General features: G+C 39.1%; 1 protein-coding gene across 2 annotated transcripts; it reads right to left on the bottom strand.

The window, feature by feature from the left end:
• Positions 1-8476: 8476 nt before the first annotated feature.
• LOC104933395 (deleted in malignant brain tumors 1 protein) lies at positions 8477-17608 on the bottom strand. 2 transcript variants are annotated; one of them, XM_019277414.2, is made up of 13 exons: positions 17476-17608; positions 16547-16618; positions 15390-15671; positions 14205-14519; positions 13622-13936; positions 12732-12797; positions 12469-12606; positions 11827-11946; positions 11505-11627; positions 11229-11300; positions 10573-10734; positions 9853-9954; positions 8477-9779 (listed from the first exon to the last, which is right to left on the bottom strand). In XM_019277414.2, the coding sequence occupies exons 1-13, from the start codon at positions 17525-17527 to the stop codon at positions 9694-9696; spliced, it is 1905 nt and encodes a 634-aa protein (XP_019132959.2). In that variant the 5' UTR covers positions 17528-17608; the 3' UTR covers positions 8477-9693. The 2 variants fall into 2 exon arrangements, with proteins under 2 accessions (XP_019132959.2, XP_019132960.2); XM_019277415.2 differs by lacking the exon at positions 11505-11627.
• Between the last annotated feature and the right edge of the window lie 242 nt (positions 17609-17850).

Genomic DNA, 17850 nt, shown 5'->3' with positions numbered 1-17850 from the left:
TAGTCAAAACTAATAATACTTTAGATTAGAATAGTTAGATCCAACTAAAGTTTATTGACTTATTTCTTTCATGTGCACATTCTGGATTTTTATTTTTTCTTCGTCTGTGGTTTCTGTACATTCAAATCTTTGCATAGACAGGCGAACAGGCTTTCTGTTAAAGAAGGTTTCTGAGCAAAGGCTCTAGAAATAAAACAGATTTTTGCACAGGCTGGACTCTTTCAGCTTGATACAGCCGGCAGCTGATGCAGCTCCAGCACCTCAGTTAAGTGCGATACTGCACGATTTGGCCTTTTTCCTGTAATTTTTTCTTCTTTCAGAAGAAGTGAGGGTTCATTGTGCAGCGACTCTACATTAGTTACTGTCATCTGCAGTGACTCTAATAGTGATTTCACTGAACAGACGGTAGTTAGATGATTTTATGTCCTTTCTCTCTCTCAGCTTTTATCAGTGTGAGCGCCGTGATGAAAGCATGTTTTGATCCGTAAGCCACTTTTCATATGTGGATTTGGGAGGCACATGGCATGGGAGAGGTCAGCGTTTACGAGCATTAACAACAAGTCAGACAGACCTCCCACCACGCGTGCATTCATCTAATAAAGCAGGTTTACTTCGAGGTCCTTCACTCTTCGGGCCTTGATAAGGTTGTCAATCAGCTTCACATTTCTGGCTGGAAGCAGGAGCAACATTTCAGAAAATCAGAAACTAAAGTATTACCAAAGAAATCCAAAATCTTTCATGAAATCTTTTATCCAGGCTCTTTTTTAAGTCGTGGATTTGTTCAGTGTTATTCTTTGCTTTAATTAACAGGATTAACGTGAACTTTGATCAATATCACTGGACACAATGTCTTGTTGTCAAACCTCAGATAATCCCTCCAAACTGTCAGATTGTATCACGTCCGCTGCTAAAAACTTGACCAAAGTGGATTTCAAGAAGTGTCACACGCTGAGGCCCCGCAGCCAGAAATGCAACGTGTTGAGGTGTTTGGAAATATCCATGTTACTGTGGCACAATGAGGAATGAAAACTTCATCCTTTTATGAGCATCAATTGTTGTTTTTTTGTGAGAGATTTTAAAATTAGATTAAAGGCTCAGTCTGTTCTTTTTTTACCTTATACATTTGAAGTGTATTCCCATAACTAAACGTTTCAATTCACAGATTTAAAATGTGTTTCTCCCACCCAGATATACGTCTCTTAAAGATGCTCACTGTCTCTTCAGAATGCCACAATTTACTCAGAGTTCATAAGAACCGGTGACCTTCAAAAATACAGAGAACGTTGTTAAACAGCCGCTTTTCAAATCATCTGGTTGAAAAAGAAATCTGTTTGCTGAACAATAAAAAAAAGAATTCTTTTAACAGATTTTTCAAATTACAGCTCCTTACAAATCCAAACAAAACTGATAGCTGCAGACGTCGACGTCTGTGCTCAATTTGAAACAAGAATTTACAAAGTTTTATTATGAGTTATATTCATGTCACATTTTATTATTTTAGATTTTTTTTGTATACACACTATCGTGTTTACGTGTTTCCATGTGTAATTCTAGAGGATGTGAACAAACAACATATTCTTCTGACTTGGAGGTCTTGTGTGAACATTTGTTTTTGTCCATATGAGGCTTTGAAATGGCGTGCTGACTCCAATGTGATGTCAAATAAATAAGAGGCACAAACTGGAGCTAGTTAGCTCTGTTAACAAATCTGGGAATTATAGAAGGACTTGTATTTGGATTTTATATTTTTGTTTTGTCCTCTTTTCATCTCCAAATCCAAGACTATTAATTTCAGGTTTGTTTTACTTGTGAAGTTAAGTTTGATTGTATTTACTTAAATTTGCTTTGTTCCAACTTATAAATGGCAAATGAACTTAACTCATTATTGTTAAGTGTAAGATACAAAATAAAACACCAAGCATCTGAGGAAGATGATGATGCAAAATGATTTCATTTAAATTTAAGAATTATGGTAGAAAGTAGCAACTTTGATCCTTGATAATACTTTTACAGTATGGATTGTCTTTGCATGATGAAGCACTGAGTTGTTTTTGTGATGAAACGTGTTTGTGCGGCTCCGTGAGTCTGAACAAAATGATCGTCATCGCCCCCCGACTGGATCAGAGCGATCTGCTGGCAGTGACCTCGGCTCCCCTCTTTCACCTTTAGGTGTTGATTGCTTTTAGAGCCCTAAGTCTAGATTGAGGGCTTTTCCCATGGAGATTAGACGATCTGGTTTAAAGCTGTTTCAACAGGTCACTTGTGAGCGGTCAAAGGTCAATTACATAGTAGTGCCTAATGGTAGCAAATAACGTCAATCACTTTAAATGGACCAACGGCGAGACTTGTGCCTGAATTTGGGCTGGAATGTGGAGAATCCAGAGGTTAAGCTGGTGGCATGGAGCGGCTGACCGGACAGACACACACACACACACACACACACACACACACACACACACACACACACACACACATATACACACAGTCCCTCGACTCTCGGCTGGCTGAGCTCACTCACCATCACCTACCATGCCATGCTATCAGTCTTGCAGTGACCTCATTCGATGTGGAGATCATGTGCTCAACAAAAAACTGATCACCTCTATGGAAGCAAAGAAATCATTGAAATTTTTATAAGTAACTAGAAACTATTATTCGTCAGTATTATTTGTCCGTAAAAGATTATATAAAAGTCTCCCACCCATCAAAACTCCTCTTCTTCCCCACTTAAAATAATCTAAAATATTTTTGTGAAGCTCAACTTTTACACTTATGTATGTGTCTGGTTACTTAAAGTCCTTGCTGCCCTTCGCTGCCTCCTCTTCCTCCTCCTCCTCCTCCTCCTCCTCCTCCTCCTCCTCCTCTTCTTTGTCCCGTTTCTCTTCCTCCGTTTCCCTCCCGTGATCGAGAACTCTGTTGGCACAAACGTCTGCATTCACATTTATGTCCATGACCTGTTAAGGCTGTCCCAGATTGACTCTGTAATTAATGACCTCGCCTGGGGCGCACAAACAAATGACGATGCCGTGTAACCATGACAACAGAGATGACTCATACCCACAGCAAGCCCCTCACCTGGCCTGATGTGCCGTCTGTGCCAAGTGTAGCTTTTCCTGTGCATACGTTAATGCTACAGCGCCAGTAACTCACACTCACTGACACGGAGTGATGTGTTCAGAACATTTCTGTTCGGTTTTCATATGGAGCAAGCAAACTGATCTCCAGCTCGGGGTCAACTCATTGTTTTAAATGTATTATTAATTTAATCATCGAAGGCAGTGCCCAGAGACTGAACTGTAAACGAGCCTGATTGGACCTGATTTTAATCTGGTATGAAATGTCTCCACATTTCTTAACACAGTCCACAGTTTTGCAGGTATTAAATCATGAACCAAAGTATTGGAAGAACAAAATGTTTGACCTGTTGGGTCACTGAAGATATGAGTGTAAATATTCTGATGAACTTAGTGACATTTAAATTCAACTTTTAATAATTTTATTTGTTCATAATTAATTAAGGAGATCACGTTTTCACAATATACAACTCATGATTACCAAACGCACCATTGCATGGTCACCTGATCATCACCTGTCAGCACACTGCACTGCTCCTCATATGCATATGTAACTGCCCACTAACAAGAGTCCTCTGCAAGATGACCTGTTGTACGGTATATCTTGTTTTTATCTTGACCTGCTCGGTCAACATGTTCTACTTTTGGTTTACAGCCGTCCTTATGAAGAACATACTAATCCGTTCATTAAAGACTGTGACTGCAACACACCAGCTGATCTGAGACTGGAAGTCGTGATTTTACCCAGCAACAAGTGACATCAGCTCTTTGTTTTTGTGCATTGGATCAAACCACATTGTGCATGCTGGCTCACTGAGAATACTTGAATGGAACTGAGTCATCATAAATGTTATCAGTTAGTCAAAGTGTTGGCTGGGAAAGGGGTCTGTCAGGCAGTGGTGGAGTGGAGTCCAATCTGTGGACCATCAATTAGATATGGGTGTTTTAAATGTTTAAAGCAGAGCTATGATTGTTTGCATTTGTTTTGCTGAATTGTGTGTCCTAAATTAAAGGCTGGATTGCCAAATGAGCATATTAAGTCCAGAAACTTTGTGTTAATTTCTCTTAATTTACACTATTAAAGTGGAATATCAGCTGCAACTTATTACCTGATGTCATGGCTCTGCACAAAAAGTTACAAGAACTTAATTTGGGTTACATCAAATGACCACTAGCTTAAAAATCCTGTTAATTCAACAGGGGCCCCACAGAAAACTCTTGCCCCAGGGCTCTTGGACAAGTCAGTCCGGCCATGCCTAAACTGTGGCTTGAACACTGGCATGTAACACGTACAGTACACCACCCTACAATGTGGTCCAGTTCACAGTGTCCCACACACATTGTTTGTATCTGCGGGGTTTTGTTTCCATGCCTCCCTTGGCCTGAAAACTCCTTTGCAGGGAACAGTGCACTCCAATCAAGCCCGGTTTATGGCAGCCAATCTACCATTCACTGGAGACCAAGATTGATGACGCCTGCTCTGACTGACTGGTGCTCAGAGCGAGATGCCACTGTCCGACCTGCACCGCACACTCATAAACTTCAGTCCATCTGGTCGGTGACAAACAAGGAAATGTGTCCATAAATTCTTACTCGCTTGAGAAATTTGAACGTTGGATGAGTAAAGAAGGAAAAAAAACACAGTACTCTGAAACTTAATTATTGGCGTTTATCCCAGACAGCCGTAAACGCCGGCACATCCTCGTATCCTTCAGTCATCTTGCCCTTTTGACCCGCTGACCAGACTACTTACATTAACTAGACACAATGTATTCTCCCATGAATGCAGCGTTAACCACCACAGGCTCCCATTGACACTCAAACGGAAGTATTTTTACGGCCTCCAAGCACCACTGAACAAGTTTAAAGCAGCTTAATTGCAGCGTTGACCTGATTGGCAGCTACATGAATGTGTCTTGGTGGGGAAGAGGCCACAGACTGTTAACTGCAGCGAGGTGCTAAGAAGTAAAAAAACGTTAATGAACACTGCACTGCCAGGCAAGCTTTCAAGTTGGGATTCATTTCTTTATACAGACCAATAAATGTGTCTTATGAGCAAGGTACGATGGCCCTGAGGTGCAAAACCCAACAGCACTAAATGAAACACGTTAGTAAAATCGAAAGCTCAGCAACATTTTCTAAGACTGTGTTAAGTTAAAGTTTACCCAGTATCCATGGTTAGAAAACCCAGTGTCCGTGTGAATGGTGAGCTCTTTTTAAACTTACGTGTCTACTAAGAATTATTTGTGACAGTTTTGTGGTAAAACTTTGAAATCCTGTGTCTAACACTGGGTCAAAACAATCCTGGTTTAAACTGGGTGTGTAACCCAACAGGAATATGAAAAAATAACACCAGCATTGGGCCAAAAGAACCCATGGGTACTGCAGGAAGTGAATCCAGTAGTGGCTCAGTGCTTTATTAACCTAGACTGGGTCAAATATTTAACCAAGTGAGTTTTAGTGGGTAGAAAATCAAGGTTTAGGTCAGCAGTTCTGTTCTTTCTTTAGTTTTGTTCATGCGTTTTCTAAAATGTTATTGCGTTTTCTGATTTGTTCATGTCTTCTCTCTTGTTTTTTATAATGACGTGTTTGTAGGGATGTATTGTATGTATTGTTCTCTGTATAACTGTGTTCTGTGACTTTTCTTTTGTTAACGTGCTTCATCCAGCGTTGTGTTTTGCACATCGGGTCCACCATAGCAACTGATAATTATGACTGATTATCATGTTCATTCTTCTCCAGAGGCATAAAGTCAACAAGTGCTTTATTCCGGAGTTTTAATTTACCATCTGTGACAAACATAGCAAACTTTACCAAAACCATGAGATCCAAATGCTTGTCTGGTACAGTAGTAACAGGAAATGAGGTAATGAGGGCCTCTCTGGGAGTGCACAGCATGGAGAGCGATGCACTGACCCGTGGCAACCCAGACAGGTCCACTGAACTTTAAAGGTGAATTGGATCAGGGCCCCTGCCCGGCCACTCAGCCAAAAACCTCCTGATGAGGGCTTAGCGGCGGCAGTGAAAGCAACCTAATGAGTGAAGAGTAATCAACACTATTACCGGGCCTCGCAAGCACACCCGAGCTCCAGCCCAGCAGGCTGTAATGTCGTTTACAGCCCAACTGATTCACTGTGAGAATGACTAATCAGGAGGGGGGAATATTAGTGAATTTAATGGCTTTAGTATAAATCTTTGCCATTGCTAGGCCGATGGAGAAAAGGCTTTGATTAATAAGCTGGAGTGGATTTTTCACCCGGGTCTGTAACCATCTGGGGCTCTACCTAAACTGATGACCTCACTGCATTTCACTGGCTGCAGTCCATCCTGCAACATGTCCCCGGCAATCAAACAGCAGTGGCAATACAGAGGCCAAGTCAAGAGCAAAACCTACAAGGTCACAGTGAACTAAGGCTCTAATTAGACATGTGAGAGTCTGACATCTTCTTTCTGTTGTTGTAATTGTTCACGAAATCTGGTTTAAAGTATTTGCAGAGGTGTGAGACTGAAAACGGTATGTTTGGTAAAAAGTTATTCAATAATGTGATGTGATGTCTTTTTATCCCCCAAATGGACACAGACTGTACACATATACTTTAGGAAGAAGGTTTCTAAACAGAAGTTCTACCAAAGCTGCAAGAATCAGGCTTGTTTGGCCACTAGGAGGCAGAAAACTCCAAAACAAGTTGACAGGTTAGTATGTCGTGTAGCCTGCTCCGCGTCTACGTAAGGATTGTAGCTTTTATAAAAACAATATAATGGTTGTTTAGTGGCCTTTAACAGACTCCACCAGCAAAAGTTACAGCTAAAAGAAACCAAACAAACATTTTTCATGGGATTTGTAGTTTCTCTACAGTCACAGTCATCGTGGGAGATCTGGCCAAACAGTAAATGTGTTGTGAAACCAAAATAATGACAGAAAAGCTACAAAGGTGGAGCTAAAAGCATCATTCATTTGATGTTTGAGAATGGTTCAAAGTTCACTTACTTCTACTATTTCTGGAGCTTTCAACAATATATCAATACTCATACACAACCACCTGTTATCACTTGAAAATACACAATGAGGCCATGAACTGACAACTAAACAAGGAGCACTCAATAAATAGTTGATACAGCTAGTGTCTAATTAATTGATTAATTAATGTCAACAGATTCCCTCGTGCTTTAAAGGGATAAAAGATGGAAAAAAATGGAGCTGGACATTGTTGCAATATTGTTTATATGAATTTTTTGGATCTCAAAAGTGTCCTTCATGTGAACTTGTGTAATATCAGGTTCTAGTTTGTGCCGCTTATTGTTTGCAGGCAGGTACTGTCGTCTCCAGGCCTCCTGCAACAAACAGAGTTCAAAAGTTTAAACTCGGCCTGGATCAGTTGTCAGGACACTTTAAGCAACTTACGGACTTATGGAGCCGTAATCCTTTGTGTGTAACTGATTTAATGAACAAAGTAAAAACAGAGGGTTGATCTTCTAATCCCCCAAATACTACAAGCTACTTGAAATACTAGTGTGCTACATTTCTTTCCCTTGATGTTAATCAGGACTGTAAATCCACAGATTTTAAGATTCTGACTTATCAATCTTTGAGAGCAGAATAAAACAAAAGCAAACTGTTCAAGGAGGATCTGTAATATATCAAACTGCATACTTTTAGATGGAATCTCTGTTAAGTGGTGTGTGGGTTGGTGTGTGAGAGAGTGTGCTGGATTCTCTGGCATGTGAAAGAGATTGAGTTTCATAAGGAGATCTGGTCGTTAATTCGCCTGTTTATCTCGATGCAGGGCTCTGGACTAAATTTGAGTGTAATATATGATTCTCTCAGACATGTTTTATCTTTGCCGACTTCGCCGTCCAACTCCTCCTTTTCTCCTCAGCTTCACCCCTCCATCCTCCCCCTCCTCTCGCCTCCGCACACTTACCCTCCTCCTCTTCCTTGCCAAATACCTTCAAGTCAAAAAACACCCAATTCTGCTGCTTATCAGTCTAATGCATCATCACTCCCACTTCTCACGTTAGCTGAGCTGAAGCTAATCCATGTTTATCTATGCATTCACCACTGCTACACCCCTATCAGAAGTTTTACAGGTGCTTTGAAGCAGTTTGTCATATTTACCTCTACAAAACAAGACATCACTTTGATTCAAGGCATCACTTTGGATCAGGAGGAAGCGTTGATGCTCTGCAGCTGCTGCAGATGTAATGGACCAAGAAGAGTCGTGCCAGGTCTGGTTTCAAACTGCACTGATGGTTTATGTTGGCCCCTGATCAGGATCTAGAGTTCTCCTCTTAAATTTTTTCACAGTGCATTATTTTGACTGCTCCTTCACTCAGCACGGATGGATATTTATTAAAAAAAGAGATAAAGTGTTACAGCCTAGAAAACATTGCTTTAGCAAATATTTTATGGGATTACAACTTTTATTTTTCTCTGTAGTTTACATGTGAGGGCTTCACTTCAGTCAGGCACTTTAGTTACTTCCAAGCTTGTAGTGCCACCTTGTGGTGGAACTCAATACTTTGCTTACACAGTGTTGCAAACATTAGCACATTGTTTGAATTTAGTATATGGCCAAAAGTATAAGGACACATGCTTTTGTCTCGGTTTGGAGGCTTTTTCCTGAGCACAACGTGACCTCAGTAGAGATATGAGTCTGTTTGGTGAGGAACAACTTGACCGACTCCATCCAACACCTTTAGTATGACCCACCCATGCCCAAACAGACAAACTTACAACTTTTATGGATAATAATTTGGGTGGTTTGGTTGTTTGCTTATATTTTAATGTAAAGCACACTGACTTGTGATGAAATGTGCTAAACTTGGCTTGCTTTCTCTCCCTAACAGCCCAACATCATTGTCCAACCTCACAGAAATGTTGTGGAAAGAGTTTGAGTCTGTCAAAGCAGCAGATTAATACTCTTAGCAATCTTGTCCACATACTTTTGGCCATGAAGTGTACATCATAACTATAGAGATTATGTTGGATCTCAATACTTTGATCAGCACATTATTCACAACACATACTACTTATTACAGAAAACTCATATGCACACATTAAATATTAAAAATCTAAAAACACACACATATGTTACAGTTTCTTTACTACATTCAGAGAACAATAAAAGATACTTTAACTTCTCAGTTTCACCGCGTTTGATTTTTGGTTCTTCTTTCCTTGGATGCCTTTGTGACGTAAACGTATCTGACTATCTGGTGTCTGAGCATCATTCAATGCACCATGCAAGTGTTTGCAAAACAGTTTTGTGCTCACATCATTGTGATACAGTAGGTCACATTTCGAGGCCACCACAGCTGTAAACTGACCTAATAATACTGCAGCTTACAGGAAACAGTACTCTGATAGTTTGTAGAACAAAAGTCGGTCATGAAATTCTTTTCTACACCACATTCAGTCAGATCCATCTACTGTACATCGTGAAATGTAGTTGTTTATTTTATTTTTTTATTATAAATTTAAACAGTTTAGTCTGAAAATCACTCAGTTGGTGCTTATTGCGTTCTCTCACTTTAAACAGGTGTTTGGTCTTAAAGTACACGTTTCCTTCAGTGCAGTTCTGGAGTTGGAGATTTCACAAACCTTCTCTTCTTTTTACTATTAGGCGCCGATGTCATCGTAGTCATCATCAGATGACGGGTCTTGATCGGGGCTCACAGGGGAGTAGATGCCGTCATCTACCTCAGCTAGTGTTCAGACAATAACAAATATAAGTAAATGTGACATCTGTGGCTGCAACATCTGTTTAGTGATATTCACCTGGATTCAGCCAATGCTGGTCTGTTGTTTGTTGGTTATTCCTGTAGCCACTCGGAAAATCACCGGGCTCATTCACAGTGTAGGACTGGCTCGGTCCTGGCTCTGTAATGTGAGAGAGCACAGATCACACGTTTGGTTGTCATTTAGATTGTTGAGACCGTTTACATGTCTTTCTTCTTTCATATCCTCCCACATGAAGAAGTGAAAATTCATTTCTCCTTTACAGTCATGAGTGGGATTTTTGACTATAATCTACCCACAGATTTAGTTTAGGGGCTGTACAGAAAGTATTAGTTAGGCTGTGGGATGAAAAAAGCTAAAGAACTAAATGATTAGTCAATTTCAGATGGTGGATCCTAATTTACATCTTAGTAGTAGTAGTAAGCAATAGTTTAGCATTTCGAGACCTATGAGTACTAGCTAATCAGATCATGACTTTTCCCGCCTATCTATATCTTACGTGAAATATTCATAATTAGGTGCCCAATGAATGTCATTTCTCAAAATAATTGTACATTTCAGAGTGGCATTTTACTGTGACCAGTTTAAGGCACACCTGTGTCATAGTCATGCTGAATTATTACTTTTATAAAAGAAAACTACTGCTCAAAACATCTAAAGTGGAATTACCAAACTTTAAGTTAAGTAAACAGCTGCTAATTGCAGTAACTATACGACAAGGACTGGTTGAAGGGAAGCAGGTGAATGACTTGCACTGACCGGGGGTGACATAGTTGTTTGTGTTTTCGTAGCATTCCCCAGAGGAGGTACTGGAGCTATCAAATGAATCCACTGAGATCTTTGACACTCGGGCATATTGATCTGCTGGGTTACCGTTATAGCTTGAAAAGACTCCCATCACTTCTTCTTTGGGTTCAGTGTCTGAAAAATGAAAACATACAGTATATGATAGTAAAAACAAAGAATGATGAGGGATAATAAGGGATAAGTTACATCATCCCTTTTAGTTAGTTTAATGCCAGACTATTTTTAAATAGAAAAGGTGTTTCTTTATAAAGTCAAATATAAATGCCTATATTGTCACCCACGAAAAATATTTACAGGTGTTTGAGCGTACGAGAGACTTTACAATGGATGTAATACTAAATACTAGCAGAGTCATATTTCTTTTATTTTTTGTTTTTCTTTGAGTGTGCACGTGTGTGTGTGTGTGTGTGTGTGTGTGTGTGTGTGTTTGTGTGTGTGTGTGTGTAGGTTTATTATGAACAAATGAAGAAAGTCCCTGCCATGATTCAGACTGTCAAGATTTGTGCCACCCTCTACCCTCTGATGATTCTTAAGAACAGCAGAACTATACAGTGGAAATATTATCACGATCTGCAAAGTGTAGCGTCTTTGCAGTAACGATGACTCACCTTCCTCAACGAGGTTGTCAAGACCTGAAGGCCTCGTCAAAGGGTTCACGTCTGTTTTGTACCTCTGAGAATCTGGATATAAAATGATGCACATCGTTTTAATTGCAAATCATCCTGCAGACATTCAGTGCACTGATCTGCACACACACACACACACAGCATACGCTTCAACCGCAAAACGCTGCAACACAGCAGACAGAACATCTTCAGAGGCAAAGATTGAGAAACACACAGGAATACATACAAATGGAGAGGAAATAAAAGAACGTAGCTCACTCCGAAAGGTGGACAAAGGGACAGACGGGTCATTGCTTGGCTCATACTGCTCATAGTCTGTATCTACTGACGTGCTGTCAACACTACTAAGCTGGGTCCAAAGATACCTGGGATTGGAGGGGGCTTTTTGAGACAAACACAAAAACAATAAAAGGACTTGATGAGATGACTACACACTTTGAACACTCTGCAACATTCTCTGCACTATGCATGCATACAAAAACATACTATATGCAAGGTTTAAAGAAAGAAAAGACAGCGTTGTGTTAGTATTAAATTCTGCTTACACATTCACTTTCCGATTTAGAAAACAGCTACTTACCGTCTGTCTGAGCTGGGTTGGTAGTGACCTTGATGAGGTTGACGGCAGCATCTTGGTAGTTTTTGTGATGTTGTTCAGACGAAGTTCGCGAGCTGGTGCGCGTCTGCTGGATCAAGAATGCTGTGGACATAATTATCAAGATAATAGATAATTATTATAAACTGCATGAAAAGTGTAACTCATGCTGTGTGTTTATCTCAAAAATCAGAGCTCGGATTATCAATACACTGAAGAGATGGGACTAAATTAGATCTAGTGTGTTTTGAAACACGATATCTCATACTTTACTGAAAAGTCCATTGCTAGTGGAGGTTTAGCTTCAAAGCTAAATCCTGCTGCTGCGTTGTGAGTGTTAAATTCAAGCTTTTAGGGTGAGTGCAGAGAAACTTCCCGCTTCAGCAGATACAAGTCTACAAACAGCCTTTTACTGTTTGACTCTGCACACGCACACAGTGAAGCTACAAAGACCAACCTGGAACTAAATCAACATTAAATCAGTAACTAAAATACTAATTTATAGATCCTGATGGCAAAAACACACCTGAGATTCTAGGAGTTATCTTAAATTAAGTACCGAGCTGCATCTTCACATGTTAAAATGCTCGTCTTTAAATCACAGACTGTGAGTGAGGGGGAACCAACCGTGTCTTGATCTGTAATGGCAGCAGAGCACCGTGTTTGTGATCAGAAAAACAAGGAGCACCAGACACAGAGCGATCATGCTGAGAAGTTCTATAGATGGTAAGGAGAGGCCTTCAGCAGGATGGACTGGGAGTGCAGCTTGTGGGATGGACAGAAAGAAAAGATAAACATCATACACGTGGTTAATAAAATGTGTTTGTTTGAACACTAATTCACTCATAAAAGAGTGAAAGAACACTTAAAGTAAAAACCTGAATATTTACCAGTCGTCCATCCCGAAGTTGCATTTGTCGTGCTGGCTGTGGTGGGTGTAGGAAACCCGAGGGAACCTGCAGGACACAAATATTTGTTCAGTACAGTTTGTATATGAGCTGAAATCATAGAATCATATTTTCACCTGCTATAGAAGCAAAATGATATTTAATATTTCTAGTAGAATTATACAGCAGGCCGAATAATACAGGTTCATAACACCACATACAGAACATATATCCAGTGCATAAGGTTCAAAATAATACTAAAAGTTCATTTGAAATTTTTGTTAACAGTTAACAGCATCTACAAATATTTAAGGAACCAAAGTTAAATAAAAAATTATATTTTTTAAAAAGTAAAAAGTATTTTAATACAGTCTGGATAATCAGATAATTTAAGGAGGTCTTTCAGACAATGTTTGATGTTTATTAAGAAGAAGTATTTATTTTTATTAATGACAATAAAATCATGTTTGCTATGAATTCTTGAGGAATTGTGATTTATCATTTTGCATTTCTCTAAATGTCTGTTGAAAATAATGAAAAACTATTTTGTTTCTCTTCCCTACGTACTCGATTGTTCATTTAATGAGATGAGCGGTGTGTGTGTGTGTGTGTGTGTGTGTGTGTGTGTGTGTGTGTGTGTATTGTATTTATGTGGCTATAGTGTGTATAAGTGTGCTTATTTTAATAATAAATACATAAACCATGTTAGATTTGTCACCTGTATTTAAAGTCAAATAATGCAATCATCTTATACAAGAGCTCAACAAGTAAAAAAAAGTATTTTACTGTGTTTACATTTTTGATGTCTCATACAAAGCCAGTTGGACTCATGTAGTTATTGTTACACCAAACATACTTCATTAATACCCACAAACAAAAACGTTGTCACTCACCGTTACAGATGACACCAGATGCTTTTGAGTACAAGCACAGGTGCTGTACACTGTTGTACTCCGCGCACTTCCACAGATCCTGAGCCCCTGGATTGCAACTATAATACCACAGCGTCCCGTTGTTGTGCAAGAGCGGAGGAACAAACTGTGACATTTTCACTGCCTGTGCACCACAGTGCAGCATGGAGCACACCATGGAGGCGAGGTTTTGGTTCCAGCAGTTATCGCACACTGTTCCCCAGCTGCCGTTACGGTGGACTTCCAATTTACCAGAGCAGCGGTCCAGACCACCAGTCAGTCTGATTGCTCTCATTTCTGCACAGAGACACACAGAAAATACAAACTATTGAACTTTCATAGGTAAATAAATATGACATTATCTGCTGCAGATTCATTCTAAGTTAGTAATTCCTGAGTGAGCCAGCCTGGAGTCTGCTTTTACAAACTTTGAGGTTTGCATTTCATTTATTATCTCTATCAGGAGCCTTCAATCACTCCAAAGTTAGTAGTCAAACTTATAGAATGCACTTTAATACTTAACCTTATTTTTCTGTATGTATGAATATGTTTGTTGAACTTTGACCTGAGCATATGACACCAGCATCCTCTTTGTGTCCACAGTCAGGCTCGTCCTGTGCATCCGGACAGGCCCACAGGTTCTTCTCTTTGCCTGTACAGTTCAGCTCATCCAGGTAGACGGGTCCTCTGCCGGGGGGGAAGGAGCCACCCTGTCCCGTCACTTCGAGGGCATAACCACAGCCGAGCTGGGCACACACCACGTTAGCATCCTGCAGGTCCCACTGGTCGTCACACACCGTGCCCCATCTCCCATCTCTCCACAACTCCACCCGTCCGGCACAGCGGTCTGCTCCTCCAACCAGCCGCACAGCCTGGTGGCCTGAGGACATTAACATGCTGTCAGTTAATGTGCTTATGATGAACGACTGAGATAGCTGGCAGTTCATTTGATTACATACACTAATTAGACAATAAAAGAGAGACATAACACCCTACATTTTAATCATCATATTTAATCATATCTGACTGGATTGATAATCTAGAAGAGATGATCTCTAGTGCTGATAGTTACTGTACATGTTATATATATATATATTTATATATATAGTATATTATATATATATATATATATATATATAATATATATATATAATATATATATATATATATATATATATAGAATCATATAATAATATATATATATAGTGTACTGCCAAACCAAGCCAGCCATCGTACTAGCTGTCTGAAGCTATAATGTGTTTTTACTTTTGATTCATTTTTATCCCATCGTCTGCTTTTGTTCATGATATCTGATTTTTTTCCATGAACTTTCAGTGAATTTGTTCTCCAATACTTTAGTTAGAGCAGAATAATCTGAAATATCAATAAAATATTTACTGCACAAGCATTTAAAGTCTTTTCTGCTATCCTTTGTCTTTGTTGAAAAGATAGATACCTAATTATCTTTTTTAATTAAATATGTTTAATTTTACAATATTAAAGCTCCAATCTAAAGCAGCTTAGAGCAGACTTATAGACTATCCATGTACTTGACACCCTGTAGTTTTATCTTAATTACCAATGCCCACATCAAAACATAAACAGGGACAGGCTGTTATTTAAAAAGCAGTGAGCTTGTGCTGGACAAATAAAATATCTTACAGTTTCTTTTTTCACCAGTTCTGCTTTAAAATGATAGAAACCAGCAGATTTCTGTGTAGCTATGAAACATATTAGGGAGAACTCTCACCACAGACAGCTCCAGTAATCGTCACGCAGTTACTTCCCTTGCTCTGTGAACAGTTCTGCAAACGCCCATCTTGGTGCAGACAGTGGTCAAAGCAGGTGGTATTGTGAGGTAAGCTGGTTTTAGTCACTTCATAGACGTTCCCACAGTCAAGATCCTGACAGATCTGTTCCACCAACAGATCTGTGGAGCCTGCTGTTAATGGCACCTCATCACTGCTCATGTTTCCAGGCATCTTCAGTGTGAACTGGCATCTTCCAGCAAGTTTGTGAATATAGGGATCACCTGAGGACACAGAGGGAGAAAAGGAAAAACGATTTATGTAATGATTGTTCCAGAAAAAGAATGGCGTTGTGTGGTTTATTTTCTATAATATTTTTTAAATGTTACATTAAGTAACATTTCTCACATGTAGCTGGCAGTTAGATTACACAAAAAACATCTCACCACATCTCGCCTTATTAATCTAAGGCATGTCAAAGCATTTCATTTTTTAAATATTTTTTCTTATCGTCCTCCATTAAAAGACTTTATACTTTCTGACTTCCTGTCCACTCAACCCAAAGTCAGCAGCTGGGCACTGGTCTGAAGCAAAGGTTTATCACACAGGACAGGAAATAGCACATTTTTTTAAAACTGCAGATTGAGACGTTTGATGCTCGAGTGAAAACAAAAATAAACAGGTGACCATGTTGTTACTTCTAATTAATTATGTTTGTTAATTATTATTCCTTCTTGCAGTATCATAAGATAGAGAATCATAGCTTATTTTATTATCATCACTGACATCGTGCCTTAAGCATAGGTAATATGATACTTGAATGTACTGAACTGAGGTGTTTCTAGGACAAAACTATGCAGCTTCAGGTGCATGCAGCTGAGAACAAAGCCATGCAGAGAGCAGCAAGGGTCTCTTGCAGAGCAAACTACAGTCTGTGTGGGAGAATGCTTTGCTATCTTACTTTTTGATTTGCAGATGCAAAATTCACAGAGATGTGAGAAACAGGTCACCCCACATCCTGTGGCAATAAGAGCAAAAATATTCGTTCATCCTCTGCTTGAAGTGTTTATTCTGATTGTGGACAAAAAGTAGTGCACAAAATTATTCAGCTATGTGTTTGTGTGTATGTGTAAGCAAGGAAAAACAACATTAAACTTACTGTTAAATTCCTTTTCTTCTGCCGTCACCTGCACATCAGTTGGGGCTGTTGGTGTGGATGAATTCTGTGAAGCTGAAAAGAAGATGGGAGCAGATTCTCACTGTCAGCAGCAGTGTAAACATCAAACCTATACAGGCCAACACATGGCACACCACATCAAACAACCACGGGAATAACCGCTTGACCGAGTCTGTTTAATGTGTTTCAGCGTGAAGTGCAGTTGTGTAATCTGACACATTTTGACTTAACACCACATTTAGCTTCTTATTGTAGAACTCAGTGCCTGACTATCATCCACGGAAACTTGATTTTACACTTTTAAGCATCAAGAGCAGAAGATTAAAATGATTAAAAGGTTTATTTGTCAGAGTTGCAGTGAAATAAAATGCTCTACGGTTGTGCTAAAAGATTTGTGTGGAAATTATACAGAATACCGAACAAACGCTATGTTATTTGTATTTCTTCTACTTTATTCCTAAATCAGTTTCTTTATCCATATTTATCCATAATTTATAGTATTACAGACTTTTCTTATGATGAATAGTGGCAAAAAATATTAAAACATAAAACAATACCAGCATTTTCCTTCAGTAACAACAATAACCTCCTTTCAGTTGTTTTTATTTTAAATATAATAACATTATTATGTTTATACAACCGTTCGTTTAGGTCAGTTAAGTGATAACCACTAAGGTGTAAACACATTTGGAAAAAATAGTGTTAAATATAAGTATAACTTTAGATAGGCAGAAAATATATATTATTGTCTCAGCTACATCAGCTGGTTACGTAAAGCTTAATCAAATCAATAACTCACAGCAGAACCAACTTTTAAACATCTGGTTTATAAATATTATTATTATATTTTATTATTATGTTATAATTATTATTATATTATTATAAATAATTATAGAAAAATGAAACATTACCTTGACAAAGACAGCTCAGTTGGACAATTAAAATGCATTTTAGTAGCTGCATGTTGTAGACAGAAAGTAAAACAGCTTCTATTGTCTCTTTATCTGCTGAGCCTGCCTGCAACAACTAGTGTGGCTTCCTCTCTTGTTCGATATTTGATTGACAGAACTTCCTATTTACCATAGTGCATCGCAGGAGGAAGTGAAGCGGCTTTGGCAGAAATGCATCAATATCAGGACTACAGTGTCACCACGAGCCACCAGAGCAGCTTCAGTGTTAACACTGATTCTAAGGATGAACACCATTCGACCATTCAGTGACTGTACTTTGGATTGCATCTGAATTCATTGTGTTTCTCCACTCATTTATTTTTTATCCCAAGTGGT

The sequence above is a fragment of the Larimichthys crocea genome, chromosome XIII (genome assembly GCF_000972845.2).
Source record: "Larimichthys crocea isolate SSNF chromosome XIII, L_crocea_2.0, whole genome shotgun sequence".
Taxonomy (NCBI): domain Eukaryota; kingdom Metazoa; phylum Chordata; class Actinopteri; family Sciaenidae; genus Larimichthys; species Larimichthys crocea.
This window is presented reverse-complemented; position numbering and strand designations above follow the sequence as displayed.

What these genes read in the sequence shown, in the direction of transcription:
- LOC104933395 (XM_019277414.2), bottom strand. Translation starts at nt 17,527, where the DNA reads ATGCAGCTACTAAAATGCATTTTAATTGTCCAACTGAGCTGTCTTTGT. An exon ending in GATTACTGGAGCTGTCTGTG is followed by an intron (nt 14,520 to 15,389) that starts GTGAGAGTTCTC and finishes TAATGTCCTCAG; the next exon opens with GCCACCAGGCTGTGCGGCTG. An exon ending in CCCTTTGTCCACCTTTCGGA is followed by an intron (nt 11,301 to 11,504) that starts GTGAGCTACGTT and finishes TTTTATATCCAG; the next exon opens with ATTCTCAGAGGTACAAAACA.